The 22,283-nt window shown below is 42.8% G+C and overlaps 1 protein-coding gene across 1 annotated transcript in view; it reads right to left on the minus strand.

Annotated features, from left to right (window-relative positions):
- LOC128656999 (gastrula zinc finger protein XlCGF26.1-like) overlaps positions 1–22,283 on the minus strand; it is a 208,062-nt gene that overhangs the window by 127,127 nt on the left and 58,652 nt on the right. Inside the window, exons 7-9 of the mRNA XM_053711214.1 lie at positions 7,657–7,764; positions 6,143–6,232; positions 4,793–4,900 (exon numbers count right to left, since the gene is read on the minus strand). Coding sequence (XP_053567189.1) covers positions 4,793–4,900; positions 6,143–6,232; positions 7,657–7,764 — 306 coding nt within the window. The remainder of the gene's footprint in view (positions 1–4,792; positions 4,901–6,142; positions 6,233–7,656; positions 7,765–22,283) is intronic.

The raw sequence follows: 22,283 nt of genomic DNA on the forward strand, positions 1-22,283 counted from the left end.
AAAATGGTGATATTTCCTTTTTAACCTTTCGTGCACCACACACACACAATATAATGTATGATCCAGTTAGATTGATGGACATTTTGTTTCCATTAAAGGGACACTAAACCCATTTTTTCTTTCTTTCATGATTCAGATAGAGCATGCAATTTTAAGCAACTTTCTAATTTATTCCTATTGTCAATTTCTCTTTGTTCTCTTAGTATCTTCATTTGAAAAAGCAGGAATGTAAGCTTAGTAGCCGGCCCATTTTTGATTAAGCAGCTAGGGTAGAGCTTGCTGATTGGTAGCTAAATGTAGACCTTGGTGTCCTTCACTAAGGTCTGTACTTTGGAAAATGTCCGCCACATCTTTGGTCCATGCCTATCCCTGGTTGTGAAGCAGACGTTCCTTCTGAGAAGGAATAGGACAAATGGAAGAAACTACGATCTCCTGATTGATATTGTGTTCAGAGACCACCTAGGGAATAAATCCCAATTTGGTACGAAGAACAGCCTTATCCGCATGGAAAATAAGATAAGGGGGATCACACTGTAGGGCAGACAATTCTGAAATCTCTACGAGCAGAAAAATAACCAACAAAAACAAAACTTTCCAAGATAAAAGTTTAGTATCAACAGAATCCATAGGTTCAAAACAGAGCCTTTTGAAGAACACGAAGAACCAGATTGATGCTCCAAGGAGGAGCAACAGTTTTAAACATGCGCTTGATTCTGACCAGGGTGTGAACGTCCGGAAGATTAGCTAACTTCTTGTATACCAAAATCGAAAGGGCAGAGATCTGTCCCTTTAAAGAACTAGCTGACAAACCTTTCTCCAAACCCTCTTGGAGAAACAGAATTCGAGGAACTCTTACCTTGGGCCAAGGGAAGCCTCGAGACTCGCACCAGGAGAGATAGGAGCGCCAGAACTTATGATACATTCGCTTGTCACAGGCTTACAAGCCTGGATCAGAGTCTCAATGGAGCCTGAACCAAGATATCATCCAGGTATGGAGGCACAGTGATTCACTGTGTGTCCTGGCTATTGCTAAAAGATCCCCCAGCACTTTCGTAAAGATTCTTGGAGTTGTAGCCAGACCAAAAGGGAGGGCTACACATTTGAAGTGTTTGTCTACAAAGGCAAACTGCAGAAACTGAAAGTGTTCCTTGTGAATTGGGACAAGAAAGTATGCGTCCTTCAGGTCTATAGTGGTCATGGACTGACCCTCCTGGACCAAAAGAAGAATGGATCTGATAGTCTCCATTTTGAAGGACGGAACCTTGAGAAATTTGTTGAGACACTTTAGGTTCAGAATAGGTAGTATCCCCTAAGAGACATTAAGTATTATTGCACAGCACAAAATTACAGCAGAAGCAATAAAATAAATAAATGGTATTGAAAACAGAAAATAACTGTAGAAATCAGTAACCTACTGTAGTATCCCCTAAGAGGGACTATGTATTATTGCACAACAATAAATAACAGCAGCAGAGGCTATTAAAATACTGTTATATCTCAAAGAGAGAAAAATATGGTATTAAAAACAGAAAATAACTGCCGAGATCTGTAACCTACTATAGTATCCCCTAAGAAAGACTATGTATTATTGCATGGCAATAAATAACAGCAGTAGAGGATAATAAATGAAAACATACTGAACACCTATAAACTCCCAGAAAAAAAGAGCACACTACGGGTGCATCTTTAAAACCCAGGGAAAGCATAATAGATGCCAATCTACTGAAGCAAAAAAAGATTACAGTCTGCTTTAGGTTTGTAACCCACATATATTAAGAATGTCCCAAATGAGGACATGTAAACACCTAGGTTAGAGATATTGTCACACCTGGAATCAGAAAACTCAATTTCCTTTGGTGTAGCTTGAGATGTAGTTTAATACTACACCACATATAAGATCGAACCAAAACTCTCAGTGACAGTAAAGCCCCACATGAAATAAAAGGCTACAAGATACAATAAATAGAGCGAATGGATGAAGGAGCAAGATAACATATTTTTCAAAATCTAAGGAGACTCATACTAAAAAAAAACTCCATACCCTCTCCGCTCCCTAATCTAGGTATAGCTATACAATGCTTAACCTGGTCACCGATGAATCCTCCACAGTGCTTCAAAGCAGAGCACAACTTACCCCCTCAAAAGAAGTCGTTGATGATCCATAACCTGACAGGATAAGCGCCCGGCGTCCTGATGATCCATGACCTGACAGGATCGGTCACAAGAACTAGCTCCAAAGTAAGCAGAGCGCCATTAGGCAACGTGTTACACTGTAAAAATCTTGCATTACCTATCCCAAACATGTTACAGTGCAATTAGACCTGATGACATAACATCTGCATTGGCTAATAAGCTCTATAAATAAATTAAGAGTAGCGTTATGAAACAGCTTGCCACAGCCCCGACAATAAATAACTCTCAGGTTCAAAGTCCTATTTAGGAGCATAGGCCGCTAGAAGCCGGCTATACAAATTTCAGGACCGAGCACTAACGGCCCCCAGTTACTAAATAATATGAGAGAGCAAGATTGGATGAGCTGCTAAGAACTGAACAGCCTTAAACTCCGTCTCCTAAAAAAGTTGCCTGACAAGTGCGCCAAAAAAACGGCCCGCGGCGAGAAGAAAATTGTTTATCCCCACCACGGCTGGAAGATACTTTACGAGAGGGGTGCTCCATAAGAGTGCCATTAGAGATCACCCAAGTGTTTAAAGTCTATAACACACAAGATAAGAAAAACTGCTGCACTTCCCAACAATGGTATGAAACTATATGCTGTATGCAACAATTGTTAAAAATGTGTCAAAAGCATAAAAGTATATACAGTAAGTATATTTATCCTTTCAGCAAAGGGAAAATGCAAATACGTAAAGTCAATAAATGTCTTAGTCCCAGAACAGTCACACCTGTTTGTAGATAAAGTCCTTTAGATCTTGTGTAAGGATGTCCTTAAAATCTGGTGTTTCTGTGATTGAATTTCCAATGTGAGATCTGAAATCTTGAATGTAGTGGATACCGCTCAGTTAGCAAGGGGGATATTTGTGATCCGCATCCCAGAAAACTGCTGCAAAAAGAAAAAGGAGAAAACGAGCGCAAAACCATTCTAAGGGTAAAAGTTTTAAATTTTCTTTTAATAGGTGCAACTTTAAAAACAGACGTACAAAATTTCAGAATAAAATGTGCGATGTAAGATATCCCCGTGTAATCCTGTGGTCCTTTCCTAGATCCGTTATTTTGGTCCTGTAGTTTCAGCTTGTAATCACAGCCTCGTAAGTTCCAGGTGAGTGGAGCAACTCTAGGGATTGAAGCTTGCGTCGGATAGGACCCATGTAAAATAGCGGATCTAGGAAAGGACTCATAGCTTGCTGCTAAGAAGGATCACACAGTGATATCTTGCATTGCACATTTTGTTCTGAAATTTTGTACGTCTGATTTTAAAGTAGCGCGTTTTAAGTGAACATTAAAACTTTTACCCTTAGAGTGGATTTGCGCTCTATAATACACAAGGCAGTCACTTTCCTGCGGGATGAAACCCATCCAACCCCTGAAATTAGATATAACCACCTTACATAGTAATGGCACCAATGGAACCCCATGGAGCACTCTTGTGGCACTACAATCCCTCAGATCTCACACAAGGCAGTCACTTTCCTGCCGGGTGAAACCCATCTAACCCCTGAAATTAGATATAACCACCTTATATAGTCATGGCGACAATGTAACCCCATGGGGTAATCTTGTCGGGCTACAATCCCTCAGATCCCCGTTGATAGGGATAAATTTAGAGGGCCAGATATATCGTGTCTGATCTAAAAGGCAGCGACTATAACACCTTTCTGAGAGGATTCACAAAAGAGTAATAAATGCCTTATTAACCCTTTATTCAGTGAGATAATGTCTAGACTCCAGCCTTGCCACTCTCAGTAGACAGGGGAGAACATTCCAACCCCCTTCACTGCCTGGAGTTAAAGAAAAATTAATTTGAGCTGCTCATCTTACCAAATATCGTTAAAAGGATTATAGAGTGATCAGATCATTTACCTGAAGGAGATAAAGGTGCCAGTAGGTCACCTAGTAGTATCTTCTGTCCCCGCCTATGGAAAAGGTATAAATAGAAATAGAAAAGGACTTACCCTCCATGATCTAAGCTGTGGAGCAGACAAAGCCTTCCAGATATGACAGCATACCTCATTCATTTCTGAAAGGGACCCGAGATGAAAAGGAAAGCAGTGTAAGCTAACACTGGTTGCCAGGTGGGGGTGTTAGAATAGATTGCTGGAAGGAGGACAGAGAAGTTCCAGCATCTAACACCTACCAATACTCTTACTAAGAGGTTTACATGGGCACAGCATTAATCCTAGTCCTATCTTGAAGGGAAGCTATCCATTAAAGGGCTGTATAATTCAATTCTCTTCAGAGCACCATCTTCGCCATCCTCCATGTTACAGAGGCAAAGAATCACTGGGGGAGTATGGGAAGTGGGATACTTAAGCTCTGGCTGGGGTTTCTTTGCCTCCTCCTGGTCGCCAGGTGGTCAATTTCCCAACAGTAATGAATGAAATCGTGGACTCTCCATTCCATTGGAACAAAATAGTTTTTTTTCTTTAATAATTTAGACTTGTATTTCAGTCCTACATAAATTATATGACAATCAGCTACAAATAACAGGGGCATTTTCATTACTGGAAAGAAGTGATGGCTCTAAAAAGTCTCCCTTTCCTGTAATACAAAACGCCCAAAGCATAGTGGGGGAGATGATCTGTATCCCTCAGACACATCACACACGTGCACTCACCTGTACTGATATTGTCACTGATTTCCTGCTTCACAGCTTCCCGCTGACTATTTACATACAGATAATTTGTTTGTTCAATATTAAGTGCAACTTCAGTCTTAACATCACCTGCATATATCATATAAATATGGTCACAGTTTAGCTTTTTAGCACTGCACAAGAAAGTTGTAATATTAGACAAACACATACACTCACCTGTACTCTGTATCCCTCAGACACAATCACATCACAAATGTACACTCACCTGTGCCCTGTATCCCTCAGATACATCACACACATACACTCACCTGTGCCCTGTATCCCTCAGACACATCACACGCGTACACTCACCTGTACCCTGTATCCCTCAGACACATCACACATGTACACTCACCTGTGCCCTGTATCCCTCAGATACATCACACACGTACACTCACCTGTGCCCTGTATCCCTCAGACACATCACACACATACACTCACCTGTGCCCTGTATCCCTCAGATACATCACACACGTACACTCACCTGTGCCCTGTATCCCTCAGACACATCACACACATACACTCACCTGTACCCTGTATCCCTCAGACACATCACACATGTACACTCACCTGTGCCCTGTATCCCTCAGATACATCACACACGTACACTCATCTGTGCCCTGTATCCCTCAGACACATCACACGCGTACACTCACCTGTACCCTGTATCCCTCAGACACATCACACACGTACACTCACTTGTACCCTGTATCCCTCAGACACATCACACACGTACACTCACCTGTGCCCTGTATCCCTCAGACACATCACACACGTACACTCACCTGTGCCCTGTATCCCTCAGACACATCACACACGTACACTCACCTGTGCCCTGTATCCCTCAGACACATCACACACGTACACTCACCTGTGCCCTGTATCCCTCAGACACATCACACACGTACACTCACCTGTGCCCTGTATCCCTCAGACACATCACACATGTACACTCACCTGTGCCCTGTATCCCTCAGACACATCACACATGTACACTCACTTGTGCCCTGTATCCCTCAGACACATCACACATGTACACTCACTTGTGCCCTGTATCCCTCAGACACATCACACACGTACACTCACCTGTGCCCTGTATCCCTCATACACATACACTCACCTGTGCGCTGTATCCTTCAGACACATCACACACATACACTCACCTGTGCCCTATATCCCTCAGACACATCACACACATACACTCACCTGTGCCCTGTATCCCTCAGGCACATCACACACGTACACTCACCTGTGCCCTGTACCCCTCAGACACATCACACACATACACTCACCTGTGCCCTGTATCCCTCAGGCACATCACACATTACTCACCTGTACTGATATTGTAACTGATTTCCTGCTTCAGATCTTCCAGGTCATTAGTCTGTTCAGTATAAAGTGTGACTTCAGTCTTAACATTACCTGCAAAGATTGTATAAATATGGTCACAGTTTAGCTTTTTAGCACTGCACAAGGAAGTTGTAATATTAGAATGCCCCACATGAACACTCACCTGTGCTCTGTATCCCTCAGACACATCACACACGTACACTCACCTGTGTCCTGTATCCCTCAGACACATCACACACGTACACTCACCTGTGCCCTGTATCCCTCAGACACATCACACATGTACACTCACCTGTGCCCTGTATCCATCAGACACATCACACACGTAAACTCACCTGTGCCCTGTATCCCTCAGACACATCACACATGTACACTCACCTGTGCCCTGTATCCCTCAGACACGTCACATACGTACACTGACCTGTGCCCTGTATCCCTCAGACACATCACACATGTACACTCACCTGTGCCCTGTATCCCTCAGACACATCACACATGTACACTCACCTGTGCCCTGTATCCCTCAGGCACATCACACACGTACACTCACCTGTGCCCTGTATCCTTCAGACACATCACACACGTACACTCACCTGTGCCCTGTATCCTTCAGACACATCACACACGTACACTCACCTGTGCCCTGTATCCTTCAGACACATCACACACGTACACTCACCTGTGCCCTGTATCCCTCAGACACATCACACACGTACACTCACCTGTGCCCTGTATCCCTCAGGCACATCAAACACGTACACTCACCTGTGCCCTGTATCCCTCAGACACATCACACACGTACACTCACCTGTGCCCTGTATCCTTCAGACACATCACACACGTACACTCACCTGTGCCCTGTATCCCTCAGACACATCACACACGTACACTCACCTGTGGCCTGTATCCCTCAGGCACATCACACACATACACTCACTTGTGCCCTGTATCCCTCAGGCACATCACATACGTACACTCACCTGTGCCCTGTATCCCTCAGACACATCACACACGTACACTCACCTGTGGCCTGTATCCCTCAGGCACATCACACACATACACTCACTTGTGCCCTGTATCCCTCAGGCACATCACATACGTACACTCACCTGTGCCCTGTATCCCTCAGACACATCACACACGTACACTTACCTGTGCCCTGTATCCCTCAGGCACGTCACACACGTACACTCACCTGTGCCCTGTATCCCTCAGGCACATCACACATGTACACTCACTTGTGCCCTGTATCCCTCAGACACATCACAGACCGACACTCACCTGTGCCCTGTATCCCTCAGACACATCACATACGTACACTCACCTGTGCCCTGTATCCCTCAGGCACATCACACATGTACACTCACTTGTGCCCTGTATCCCTCAGGCACATCACACACGTACACTCACCTGTGCCCTGTATCCCTCAGGCACATCACACACGTACACTCAGCTGTGCCCTGTATCCCTCAGACACATCACACATGTACACTCACCTGTACTGATATTGTCACTGATTTCCTGCTTCACAGCTTCCTGCTGACTCTTTACATACAGATCATTTGTTTGTTCAGCATTAAGTGTAACTTCAGTCTTAAAATCACCTGCATAGATCATATGGTCAAAGTTTAGCTTTTTAGCACTGCACAAGGAAGTGGTAATATTACACACATTCACCTGCCACCATCAGACACATCACACACTTACACTCACCTGTACCCTGCAACCCTACACCTGTACCACACATACACTCACCTATGACCTGCTTCCCTCAGAAACGTCACATGAATACACTTACATGTGCCTTTACGTCCCTCAGATAGGTTGGACCCTGCACCTCTCAGACACATCACACTTGTACACTTACCTGAACCCTCAAACCTACACGCCTGCAGAAATAGATGGCAGCAGTTTTGTAAGAATATTATACATTAGCAACAGTACTAAATGGCAGTACGTTTACTGGGAATGTAGTTCTCAAAACAAACGCACGCTACCTATCTAGATATCTCTTCAACAAATATAACATGACACGCTGAAGTAAATATGACAAATTAGATAATAGAAGTAAATTGGAAACCTTTTCAAATTATCTGAATCATGAAAGAAAAATGCTGGGTTTCAAGTCCCTTTAATAGAAGCATCAAAAACATGACAGAGTTTCTAAACTATAATTTATATATATATTATACTCTGTACACTCACCTGTATCCTGCACCCCTCAGACACATCACACACGTACACTCACCTGTGCCCTGTATCCCTCAGACACATCACACACGTACACTCACCTGTGCCCTGTATCCCTCAGACACATCACACACGTACACTCACCTGTGCCCTGTATCCCTCAGACACATCACACATGTACACTCACCTGTACCCTATATCCCTCAGACACATCACACACATACACTCACCTGTGCCATGTATCCCTCAGACACATCACACACGTACACTCACCTGTACCCTATATCCCTCAGACACATCACACACATACACTCACCTGTGCCATGTATCCCTCAGACACATCACACACGTACACTCACCTGTGCCCTGTATCCCTCAGACACATCACACACGTACACTCACCTGTACCCTGTATCCCTCAGACACATCACACACGTACACTCACCTGTGCCCTGCATCCCTCAGACACATCACACACGTACACTCACCTGTGCCCTGTATCCCTCAGACACATCACACACGTACACTCTCCTGTGCCCTGTATCCCTCAGACACATCACACACGTACACTCACCTGTGCCCTGTATCCCTCAGACACATCACACACGTACACTCACCTGTGCCCTGTATCCCTCAGACACATCACACACGTACACTCACCTGTGCCCTGTATCCCTCAGACACATCACACATGTACACTCACCTGTGCCCTGTATCCCTCAGACACATCACACACGTACACTCACCTGCTTCATTCCTTACTTGTAGGAAACATATACCTAAGCTCTAGAGGACACTGAATGAAAAACAGGAGGGTAAAAGAGAGGCGGACCCTATTCTGAGGGCACCACAGACTGCAAAACCTTTCTCCCAAAAGCTGCTTCAGCAAAGACGTCAAATTTGTAAAACTTTGAAAAGGTATGTAAGGAGGACCAGGTAGCCGCCCTACAAATCTGCTCCATAGAGGCCTCATTCTTGAAGGCCCAAGAACAGCCCTAGTTGAATTAGCCATAATCCTCTGAGAAGGCTTATTTCCCGATGTTTCATATGCTAATTGAATAATGCTCCTCAGCCAAAAAGATAGGGAAGTGGAAGGAGCCTTCTGCACTTCCCAGAATAGACAACAAACAATGCCGAAATCTGTCTAAAATCCTTTGTGGCCTGAAGATAGAATTTCAAAGCCCAAACCACATCCAGATTATGAAGTAATTGTTCCTTTGAAGAAGGAGGATTAAGACACAAGGAAGGAACCACAACCTTAGGGAGAAAACCCCACCCAGTGCGAAGAACAGCCTTGTCAGCATGAAAAACTAGGTAAGGAGGCTCACATTGCAAGGCGCCATTTCAGAGATTCTGTGAGCCGAAGCAATAGCCAATAGAAAAATAACCTTCCAAGACTTAATGTCAACTGAATGCATGTGCTTAAACGGAGCCCTTTGCAAAGCCTTAAAGTGGATGTAAAGTCACTCATAGTAGACAATCCGAACTGCTGTATCTCTCAAAATTAGCATAAGTTTAAGTCATCGTCTATATTTTATAGATTTATAAACTTAGTTAGTTCGAATCATCTTGCTCTCTCCCTCCGCCCGCCATTTTGGTCCGCGTTTATTACTTTGATTGACACATCAATAAACTAATGATCGGTCTTACCCCGTGGCGTCCAGCCCCTTTTTCAAAACGTCATTATGACTTTATGCGCATGCGTCTTTTGTATGCGCAAACAAACTGCTGTGGTCGCAAGTACACCATAGTTTATCAACGCATGCGCAATTTCGGCGGTAGAGAGTAAACGCATGTGCAAATTCGGAAGTTGATTTGAAACGCATGCACACAAAAACGGGAGATCGTGAACGCGCTTTGGTAATACGTCATAGAGCGGGTGGGACCGCTCTAGACGTTATGCGAAGGAAAGAAAGGAAGTAATGGATGAGAGGAGCTCCAATTGAAAACGGAGCTAAGTTGAAAAGTAAAATATCATGTTATATTTGGCATATTTTAATATAATAACAATGCGGTATCAATAATATAGTTAATAAGAATCGATATTTATTGGGAATAAGTGTAAAATTTACATTCACTTTAAGAACCCGATTTAAACTCCAAGGAGGAGCGGAATGTCTAAACACAGGCCTGAACAAAACACTGTATATCAAGAAGCTCAGCGAGCCTCTTGTGTAATAATACAGATAGAGTTGAGATCTGTCCCTTCAAGGAACTAGCAGCAAGTCCCTTCTCCAAACCGTCTTGGAGAAAGGAAAGAATCCTGGACACCCTGACTTTATGCCAGGGGAATCCACACTCCTCACACCAGAATAAGTAGGTCCTTCACACCTTATGATAGATGTGACAAGTGACCGGCTTTCTAGCTTGAATGAGAGTATCAATCACTCTCTTGGCTAGGACTAAAGCGTTTAATCTCCATGCAGTCATAATCAGAGAATTTAGATTCTGATGATCAAAAGGACCCTGTTCCAGCCGATCTCTGCGACAAGGTAACCTCCATGGAGGAGATGAGGACATCCCCACCACGTCCGCAAACCACATCCTTCACGGCCACAATGGAGCAATTACAATTTCCGAAGCTTGCTCCTGCTTGATGCGGGCCACTACCCGAGGTAGAAGTGGTAACGGAGGAAAAATGTAAACTAGTTTGAACCCCCCAAGGCACTGCTAATGCATCTATCGGCTCTGCCTGTGGATCTCTGGACCGCGACCCGCATCTGGGTAGATCTGTCTCCGGCGTCCCCCATGTGTTGCAAATCTCTGCAAACACCTCAGGATGGAGAGATCATTCTCAAGGATGAAAGGATTGTCTACTGAGAAAATCCGCTTCCCAGTTGTCCACACCTGAAATGTGGATCGCTGACAGCGAACAGTTGTGGTCCTCCGCCCATTCCAGAATCCGACATACCTCCCTCCTTGCTAGGGAGCTCCTCGTTCCCCCCGATGGGTGATGCTAGCCACTAAGGTAATGTTGTTCGATTGGAATCTGATAAACTGGGATGAACCCAGAAGAGACCAAGCCTTCAGAGCGTTGAAGATCACACAAAGTTCCAAAATGTTGATCGGGAGAAGAGATTCCTCTCAAGACCACCAGCCCTGTGCCATCCTGGCACCCCAAATGGCTCCCCATCCTGAGAGACTTGCGTCCATAGTCACAATCTCCCAGGATGGTATCAAGAAGGATTTTCTTTGGGACAGGCGATCTGGACAGAGCCACCAAGAGAGCGATTCTCTCGACCGGTTGTCCAGAGAAATCTGTTGAGACAGATCCGAGTGGTCGCTGTTCCATTGCCTCATCATGCACAGTTGAGGAGGTCTGAGGTGGAACCTGGCGAATGGAATGATATTTATGCTGGACACCATGAGCCCAATTACCTCCATACACCGGGCCACAGATGGCCTTGAGGAGGTCTCGAGGGCGAGACAAGCGGAAGCAATTTTGCAATGTCTCTGGTCTGCAAGGAATATCCTCATGGATATAGAATCTATTATCGTGCCCAGGAATTCCACCATGGTACTAGGCACCAGAGAACTATTTACCAAGTTTATCTTCCATCCATGAGATTTAAGAAGAGCAGCTCTGGAATGGTCATCTGCCAGCTTGCAAGACGGAGCCTGGACCAGGATGTCATCCAAGTATGGCGCTACTGCAATAACTCTGGACCTTACCACCGCAAACAGAGCCCCCAGAACCTTCATAAAGACTCTTGGAGCAGTAGTCAGACCAAAGGGAAGAGCCACAAACTGGAAGTGCTGAACCAGAAAAGCGAATCTTAAGAACTTGAAGTGATCCTTGAGTATTGGCACATGTAGGTAAGACTCCATTTCTATCGTAGTCATGAACTGTCCCTCTTGAACTAAGGGCAGAATAGACCTTATTGTCTCCATCTTGAACGATAGGACCGACAGAAACTTGTTTAGGCACTTCAGGTCTAGAATCGCGCGAAACGTACCCCCCAACCAAGCCTCCACAAACAGAGATAGTCTGCCCCCAACACAATCCAATACTGGGCGGGCTTCTTGTTCTGCTTGGACTTATTCCACGATTGAGATGGTTTCCAAGTTCCCTTGGACTGATCAAGCTTCGTGGAGGGCTGCTGGCGTTGGGATTATCCAAACGAAAGAGACGAAAATTAGGACCTTGTCCTTTAGGTTTATTCTTCTTATCCTGCGGTAGAAAGACACCCTTGCCCTCAGTGACCATGGATATGATCGAGTCCAAGCCTGGACCGAAAAGAATCTTCCCCTTAAATGGAAGTGAAAGCAATCTAGATTTTGAAGTCATGTCTACAGGCCAAGACTTCAGCCAGAGAGCCCTACAGGCTAGAACAGAAAAACCTAACGTTTTTGCATTCAGACGAATAATCTGCATGTTTACATCACAGATAAAAGAATTAGCAACCATCAAGGCCTTAATTCTTTCCTGGATCTCGTCAAGGGGAGTTTCCACCTCGACCATCTCCGATAGAGTCGCACCAATAGGTAGCGGCTCCAGCTACCGCAGCAACCGCCGTTGCAGGCTGAAACAAGTACCCTGTGTGCTGAAACATTTTCCTTAATAGAGTTTCTAGCTTCTTATCCATGGGCTCCTTAAACGACTAACAATCCTCAAGCGGGCTAGTAGTGCGTTTAGCAAGCATGGAGATAGCTCCATCCACCTTAGGGACAGACGCCCACAACTCTAATTGAGAGTCTGGAACGGGGAATCATTTTTTTAAACGAAGAAGAAGGGGAAAAAGAAGATCCAAGTCTCTCCCATACATTCTTAATATTTGCCATCTTTACAGGAACCGGGAAAGTCTGTGGCACCACCCTGTCCTCATAAAACTTGTCAAGCTTAGGAATAGAAGGTTCCTCTGGTAATTTAGGTTCCAGAACCTCTAACGTAGCCAACACTTCTTTTAACAGAAAGCGTAAGTGCTCGATTCTAAATCTAAAATCTGGTTCCTCTACAGCGGTACTAAACAGGTTTGTCTTTTTAGATATAACTACCTTATCGAGGCATGTGGAACATAATTGAGCCTCCTCACAATAAAACAGGTATTAGTTTTAGGAAAAGAGAGGAGTACCCTCTAACGCATCAGAGTCCTCCATAACTTTATAAGATGAACACTAGAACAAGATAAATGGAACTTTTATACCCCCAATGGCTGGGGCACTCACCACCTTCTATGACCCAGGCCCCACAGAGAAACCGCTTCTTCTCCTGTAAACCGCATCGTCAGGAAAGAGGAAGTCAATGAGACCGCACCGGGTCACATGGACTGCCATGCAGGACTGCCCCTGCTCCAAGAGAGAAATACGCCAAATAACAGACCATGCAGTTATCTCAAAAGCAAAAGTAAAATCTAAATGTTCCACACCTGTCTGAGCCTTATCTCACACATATGGCAGCATAAAACATAATAAAGCAAGTTATGTATAAGTTTTCTCTGTTCCTTCCGGAGTTATTAACACTGTGACCCTGTCTTCTTTACGTTATCATATGAGATAAAATGAAAATGATCTTACCGGAATCTCTGCCGTGGAACAGACACAGAGCCTCTCAAGTTTGACAGTCTTGTAGGATCGCACCAGACATGGACTTGAGTGACAGAAGCAGGCAGTGAAACTCGTCAACACTGATTGCTTAGGAGCTGTTAATATGAGTCTGGATGGTTTCGCAGAAAGACTCTCCCTGCATCTCCAGACCCTAGCATTCATCAATGCTCTCACTGAGAGTCTGACAAGACTACTTAAAGCTCCAGTCCCATACTGAAGAGTACTACCCTTCATAAGAGACTACTCATAATCTTCCGACACTTCTCTGCCAACCTCTTTTAACGAAAGGCAAAAAATGACTGGGGGATAAGGGGAGTGGGGGAGGTATTTAAGCCTATGGCTGGGGTGTCTTTGCCTCCTCCTGGTAGCAAGGTTCTGTATTCCAACAAGTAAGGAATGAACCCGTGGACTCTCCTCATATTAAGATGGAAAAGATATACTTCCATTTAAAAAAAAAAAAATGAAGAAATGAACAGCAGCATCAACAGTGCTGAGGTCATTAACTATTTTACAAGCATACTGATTTGCTACTTAAAGTCCTTTACTAAAAACAAGACAAGAGTGAGTGCACCAAAAATTGTGTGAGTAAAGCTACTACCCTAAAATTCAATAGTTCCTCTGAGCTATTGTGGATATGATATAGAAACAGCAATAAAGGGAGCTATGTGTGCTTCTAAAGATAAATTCTAGCTTTAGATAATACACTATATAAGAATTGCAGGACTACTGAGCCTAACCATAAGACCTTAACGATACAAATTAGATACGTATGTATACTAATGTGGTCAAATAATAATAAAAATAGAAAATAACCTAATTACGTGGGTAGATGTGTGATTTAAAAACACCAAAATTGGATAAAATAAAAATCAGATAATGTCATGTGATTATAAAATAAGCGAATGTTTATTCTATAAAAATAAAACAAAAACATAATTTATGTAAGAATTTACCTGATAAATTCATTTCTTTCATATTGGCAAGAGTCCATGAGCTAGTGACATATGGATATACATTCCTACCAGGAGGGGCAAAGTTTCCCAAACCTCAAAATGCCTATAAATACACCCCCCACCACACCCACAATTCAGTTTAAGGAATAGCCAAGAAGTGGGGTGATAAGAATGAGCGAAAGCATCAACAAGGAATTGGAATAATTGTGCTTTATACAAAAAAATCATAACCACCACAAAAAGGGTGGGCCTCATGGACTCTTGCCAATATGAAAGAAATGAATTTATCAGGTAAATTCTTACATAAATTATGTTTTCTTTCATGTAATTGGCAAGAGTCCATGAGCTAGTGACGTATGGGATAGCAAATACCCAAGATGTGGAACTCCACGCAAGAGTCACTAGAGAGGGAGGGATTAAAATAAAGACAGCCAATTCCGCTGAAAAAAGAATCTACAACCCAAATCAAAAGTTTTAATCTTTATAATGAAAAAAAATGAAATTATAAGCAGAAGAATCAAACTGAAACAGCTGCCTGAAGTACTTTTCTACCAAAAACTGCTTCTAAAGAAGAAAAAACATCAAAATGGTAGAATTTAGTAAAAGTAAGCAAAGAAGACCAAGTTGCTGCTTTGCAAATCTGATCAACAGAAGCTTCATTCTTAAAAGCCCAGGAAGTAGAAACTGACCTAGTAGAATGAGCCGTAATCCTCTGAGGCGGGGATTTACCCGACTCCAAATAAGCATGATGAATCAAAAGCTTTAACCAAGACGCCAAAGAAATGGCAGAAGCCTTCTGACCTTTCCTAGAACCAGAAAAGATAACAAATAGACTAGAAGTCTTTCTGAAATCTTTAGTAGCTTCAACATAATATTTCAAAGCTCTTACCACATCCAAAAAATGTAAAGATCTTTCCAAAGAATTCTTAGAATTAGGACACAACGAAGGGACAACCATTTCTCTACTAATGTTGTTGGAATTCACAATTTTAGGTAAAAATTTAAATGAAGTCCGCAAAACCGCCTTATCCTGATGAAAAATCAGAAAATAAGACTCACAAGAAAGAGCAGATAATTCAGAAACTCTTCTAGCAGAAGAGATGGCCAAAAGGAACAATACTTTCCAAGAAAGTAATTTAATGTCCAGAGAATTCATAGGCTCAAACGGAGGAGCCTGTAAAGCCCTCAAAACCAAATTAAGACTCCAAGGAGGAGAAATTGGCTTAATGACAGGCTTGATACGAACCAAAGCCTGTACAAAACAATGAATATCAGGAAGATTAGCAATTTTTCTGTGAAACAGAACAGAAAGAGCAGAGATTTGTCCTTTAAAGGAACTTGCAGACAAACCCTTATCCAAACCATCCTGAAGAAACTGTAAAATTCTAGGAATTCTAAAAGAATGCCAAGAGAATTTAAGAGAAGAACACCATGAAATGTAAGTCTTCCAAACTTGGTAATAAATCTTTATAGACACAGATTTGCGAGCCTGCAACATAGTATTAATCACCGAGTCAGAGAAACCTCTATGACTAAGCACTAGGCGTTCAATTTCCATACCTTCAAATTTAATGATTTGAGATCCTGATGGAAAAATGGACCTTGAGATAGAAGGTCTGGCCTTAACGGAAGTGGCCAAGGTTGGCAACTGGACATCCAAACAAGATCTGCATACCAAAACCTGTGTGGCCATGCTGGAGCCACCAGCAGTACAAATGAACACTCCATTATGATTTTGGAAATCACTCTTGGAAGAAGAACTAGAGGCGGAAAGACATAAGCAGGTTGATAATTCCAAGGAAGTGACAACGCATCCACTGCTTCCGATTGAGGATCCCTGGACCTGGATAGATACCTGGGAAGTTTCCTGTTTAGATGAGAAGCCATCAGATCTATTTCTGGAAGCCCCCACATCTGAACAATCTGAAGAAACACATCTGGGTGAAGAGACCATTCTCCCGGATGTAAAGTCTGGCGACTGAGATAATCCGCTTCCCAATTGTCTATACCTTGGATATGGACCGCAGAGATTAGACAGGAGCTGGATTCCGCCCATGCAAGTATCCAAGATACTTCTTTCCTAGCTTGAGGACTGTGAGTCCCACCTTGATGATTGACATACGCCACGGTTGTGACATTGTCTGTCTGAAAACAAATAAACGGTTCTCTCTTCAGAAGAGGCCAAAACTGAAGAGCTCTGAGAATCGCACAGAGTTCCAAAATATTGATTGGTAATCTTGCCTCTTGAGATTTCCAAACCCCCTGCGCTGTCAGAGATCCCCAGACAGCTCCCCAACCTGAAAGACTTGCATCTGTTGTAATCACAGTCCAGGTTAGACCAACAAAAGAGGCCCCCTGAACTAAACGATGGTGATCTAACCACCAAGTCAGAGATAGTCGAATATTGGGATTTAAGGATATTAATTGTGATATCTTTGTATAATCCCTGCACCATTGGCTCAGCATACAAAGCTGAAGAGGTCTCATGTGAAAACGAGCAAAGGGGATCGCGTCTGATGCTGCAGTCATGAGACTTAAAACCTCCATGCACATAGCTACTGAAGGGAATGACTGAGACTGAAGGTTCTGACAAGCTGAAACCAATTTCAGACGTCTTTTGTCTGTTAGTGTGATGTACCTTTAAGAAGACACTCCCACTAGTACTTCCTCCCTATTTAAGGAAGTACTATTCTATCATTTACTGCCTAAAAATTAAATCTGTATTATAGCATTAATTCTTCTGTGAAATACTATCTATATTCTCAGGTCCTTTTACCTTAAGGTTTGAAGATTGTCCTCATTCTCTAAGCCTCTCTCTTAACCTGTTTGCCTAACCTCAGTTCGCTGTGTGTATACTCAATATCGGAGCCGCATCCTAAGGATTCCTGGGCTTACCGGATCTACTTTCGGACTTCCGCTGAAGCTGCGCTCACACACAAGCGTTTACCGCATCACATGGATCACTTGCTCTCCGCTCTCCACGCTTCTATCTCAGCTCATTACGGAAGGTATTCATTCCGCTCTCCACGCTCCAATTGGTAACGTACCATTGCTTAATTGGGTCTTACTTAAGTTTGTTCTTATTTTTTTTTTTTTTTTTTGAGAAATATTTTTTTATTGAGGTAACAAGTAATTACAACAAGAAAAACAGAAAATATGTCCAAATACATGTCTAACTTGAAGAATACATCTTTAAAATCTTTTCTTATAGAGAATAAGTTTGGTCTAAAACTTTAAGATAGTGAGATTACAATTCTGAGTGTCTTGTCTAATAGATACATATAGATAGAGGCTTTAACCAGGTAGAATAACAAGATCACCATAGAGTAGTATAAAGGACCTGTGTGTGGAAGATGTGGATAGCTAGGACATATAATAACGCAACCTCTTTTTATGACCTTTGACTAAGTAAAGATAATGATGGTCCCCCTTTTACTATGGGATTTTTATAGTAGTTTGTCTATTCCAAATAAGTTGGGGTAAAATCTGGGTTAGTATGAAGGTTTTATTTGGGGGAAGGGAATTTCAGCGGTCCAGAGCCACTCTAAGTGGGGGAGGTGGTGGGAGCGGAGCCTGTTAGGTTAAGAATCTGGTGGAGCTTTGGGGTCTCTAAGTTTAATGTCCTGAAGAAATCACATATAGGGGGAGAAGTTAATATATATTGTATATTACTTAATATGGCTGCTCAATCAAATATAGAACAAATAATGTTTATAGAAGTAGAATAGTGTGGGAAACGTGTTACTTATTGTAAATATCTAAGCGTATGCAGTCTTAACTTTATTAAGGTTATATGGAGCTTTAAGGCTGATATCCGTCTTATCACACAAGACCTGGAGTAAAAGGGGAGGCATTGGTCCGGCAGTAAACTCCATGGGGCTACCCTGTGAATAGCATTAAACCATAATATTTGAGAGCTAGGCTTGAGGTTACTCCTCTATTGCTACATATCAGCATAGACAGCAAAAATTTGTGCCACACTATATAATCATTAGAAATAACAAAAAAAAAAAAAAAAAACTGGTAAAAGTACCGTGTGTCAAGCTTGAGGTAAGTTGTATATAAGAAAGGCTGTAGAAAGATACATATGTACACCCTATAGGAGTATAATCCTCCATCTAATGAAAGAAGGGGCTAGTGTAGAATAGCAGGTCATACCCATAGCATCTTGTCATGAGTACCAGAATACGCCTTACTCCAATGAAGACACAATCCCACCATATGGTATATATAAAAAGAGGCGTCTAAGCTATTGATATGTGACCGCTTCGGGAGAGCTAGAGTAAAATAGTCAATATGACTGATTATAGTACAATGTAGTACTACTTAGGCTTATAAAAACTATTGAGAACTGAGAGCCTGTTAAGTGAATATTAGGAGCAGTGTCCTAGCTAGGTCTGGACCCATTTCAATGTATCTTGCTAAATGTAGTGTTTTGGGATCCTTGGTTAAAGTAAATAATAGTCAATATTAACCATACTGCTTCCCCTTTGTATCCTTTAAAAGGGTGAATGTGTAAGGTTCTTACTTAACTGTGAATTTGGGTGGGACCAAGCAAAATAAGTACCTATATTTCCTGACATGAATGGACTATAATATACGCTTTACCCCAGGTCAGGGAAAGGTGATTCAAACTACCCTATTAGTGGTTTTAGTCTATGTGTTAGAAAATTAGTTAGGAACTCAGGATCACCTGTCAAGATATATTACCAATGGGGTATATAAACAATAATACAGAGTTAAGTTTAGTAATCTTTCTATATGATCAAAATCAACTCACACCCAAAGGGACTGATCTTTAGGTACTATCATATTTGGAGGCATAAATATACTAAGGTGTACCTACGTAAATATACATATCTATATTAACATTGAACTTTAACATAAATATAACAGGTTATAAAAGTTTTTCAGAATACAGCTAGAGATCTAGGTTATCTGACATCATTGTCTTCAACAAAAGAGAAATATACGGTGAATCCTGTGGAGATTGAACCCAGTAACATAGAGATGAAATGGAAATTAATGTAGATGCAGGCGTTACTCAGATTGTAAATTATCATTAACAGGCTAGGTTGGTCCACACAGCTTTCCTACCCATATGTATATGAGATAACCATTGTGTATAACCCCCCTGCACAGTGATGCATTACATATATTCCCCTATGCCACCGAGCATTAGAAGTTTGGCCACATAGTCAGCTATACCAGACAGATCAATACAAAACAGCCTAGTCAAAATAAAAGCGTAAACAAGGGAGTTTCGACATCTAGTATAACATAGCTTTGCAATTATTAGCCGATGCCCGCTTTAAGCTGACATGAACTGTCCACCCATAAAGCCGCCACATTCTCCCTCCTGATAAATGATAATGTGGCTGATAAATGTGACCATAGTGAAAGGTCTGAGAGAAGAGTCTCCTGTGTGGATGTCATTGCTGGGGCATAGATATTAGGTTCTGCTCGGCATAACCATTTTTTCCGGCAGTCTGGAGCCATATGACCTGAAATCATGTTGTTAGGGCTAACCAAGGCCTCGTTGGTGGTGTCAGCGACCTCCGTGTGTCTCACAGTATCACCATCGGCATTCACGGCTGCTAAAGGAGATTGAGGCCGGTCCTCTCCCACACCGGCTCCTGGAAGTATCTCTGTAGGTGTCTCGGGTACTTGCGCAAGTAAGTTTGCAAAAGTCTCTGTGACTAGGTGCCTCAGATCAGTAAAATGATCATCCAAGACTCGATAGAGATGCGACTCCCATTTGTCTAGAGACAGCGACATCAGGCTTAGTGAGTAGGTTACGTCCCTGTATACTATGTGAGTTTGTTACTGTTTCTCCCCATAGGGTCAAGGTTGTGGCACTTTGCAGGCAAGTCTAGCTCACTTTTAATTAAGGATCTGGCAGCTGGCTACGTGGACATGATCTCACCAGAGGCTAAGGGGATTCATCACATAACCCGCAGCATATATACAAGATGGCGCCTGCGTGTCTCTGCAGAGTGAATCAGGGTAGATCGCAAGCACAGAGAGCGGACTAACACCCTGGGGAGCGTTGCACAGGTGGTTATTGGTGTGTTTTAGTTCCTTGGGCTATACGGTGGTATAATGATTTAAACTTGCTTACCCTGGTATAGCTATGAGCCATCCAAGTGACCTCTGGAGGAGCTGTTTCAGCTTCAGGATGCAATGCAGCAAAGAAAAATGGCGTCCGTTCGCGCCAAAAGTTCACCTCTGTTTCTGAGTGCCCGGGGTTCCGTGACAAATGCCGCAATCCGGTCAGGAGATAGGCCCCATGCTGCCAGTGTTATCCCTCGCTATCCGGTTCAAGGTAAGTGAGTTGGGAGGGGTGTCTCCTGAGGGTGTGTGAGTCGAATGGAGCTGCGGGAGGTCTCACCGCCTGTAGATCTCAAAGGAGTCGGCGGGAGCTGCGCACCGGGTGTCAGCACATCTGCAGAGCCTGCAAGTGAGATCGGGTAAGCTTGAAAGTGACAGAGCCGGTGGAAAAAGTTGCCGGGTGTTAAGGTCTACTGCTCCGGTCACTTAGGTATATTCTCACAGGATGGTGGTATACTGCCGTTAGACAGCTATGTTAAGTGTGGCAACAGGTTGAAAGTGTCTCTACTCTTTGGTGCTTTAGTGTGAGGGGTGTTAAGTATGATCCTGGGGGTAATTTAATTTGGGGGTTAAGAGGTAAATAATGGTTTTAGGGAGATTTTGTGGAGAGAGCTCCTACTATGTGCGACCACTCAGATTGGTTGCTGGCTCCGCCCCCCAAGTTTGTTCTTATTTTATATCGACTGTGAACTGGAATCTGTGTTGAAGTTATCCACATTGTCTCTCATCCTGCGCATATTGGGGCACTTCAGTAAAACTGTTGGATTGTAAATATTTTATGTGTGATTGTGTGAGTGCGTGAAGAAACTGCAAACAGTACCACTTGAATGTTTAAGGCAACCATATATATTTTCTACCTCAGTCATATAAGGGAATTATACCAGAAGATTCTCATATATCTGTGTTTATCCTTATTCCCTCAGTACAAAGTCACACTTGGTTGATTACAAACTAACCTTTTTTCCTGGCATTATATTCTACTATTGTATAAACTCATTTTGTTCATACAAGAAATCCTATTACTTACATTAATTGTCTCACCTTGTCCATGCCAATCAGTTATTTCTACCAGCTGTAAACAAGAAAAGAGCTACAACCCTTAAATTAAAGTCACAGAGCATTCCACAATTGAACTTACACTAAGGTGGTAAACCTAAATATCACAGTTAGAGACAAAGTCATGGATACTGAATCTATTTGGAATCCTAAAAAGGTTACCCTTGTCTGAGGAATTAAGGAACTTTTTGGTAAATTGATCCTCCAACCATGTCTTTGAAGAAACAACACTAGTTGATTCGTGTGAGATTCTGCAGAATGTAAAGACT

The sequence above is a fragment of the Bombina bombina genome, chromosome 4, assembly GCF_027579735.1.
Source record: "Bombina bombina isolate aBomBom1 chromosome 4, aBomBom1.pri, whole genome shotgun sequence".
In the NCBI taxonomy this organism is placed as follows: Eukaryota; Metazoa; Chordata; class Amphibia; order Anura; family Bombinatoridae; genus Bombina; species Bombina bombina.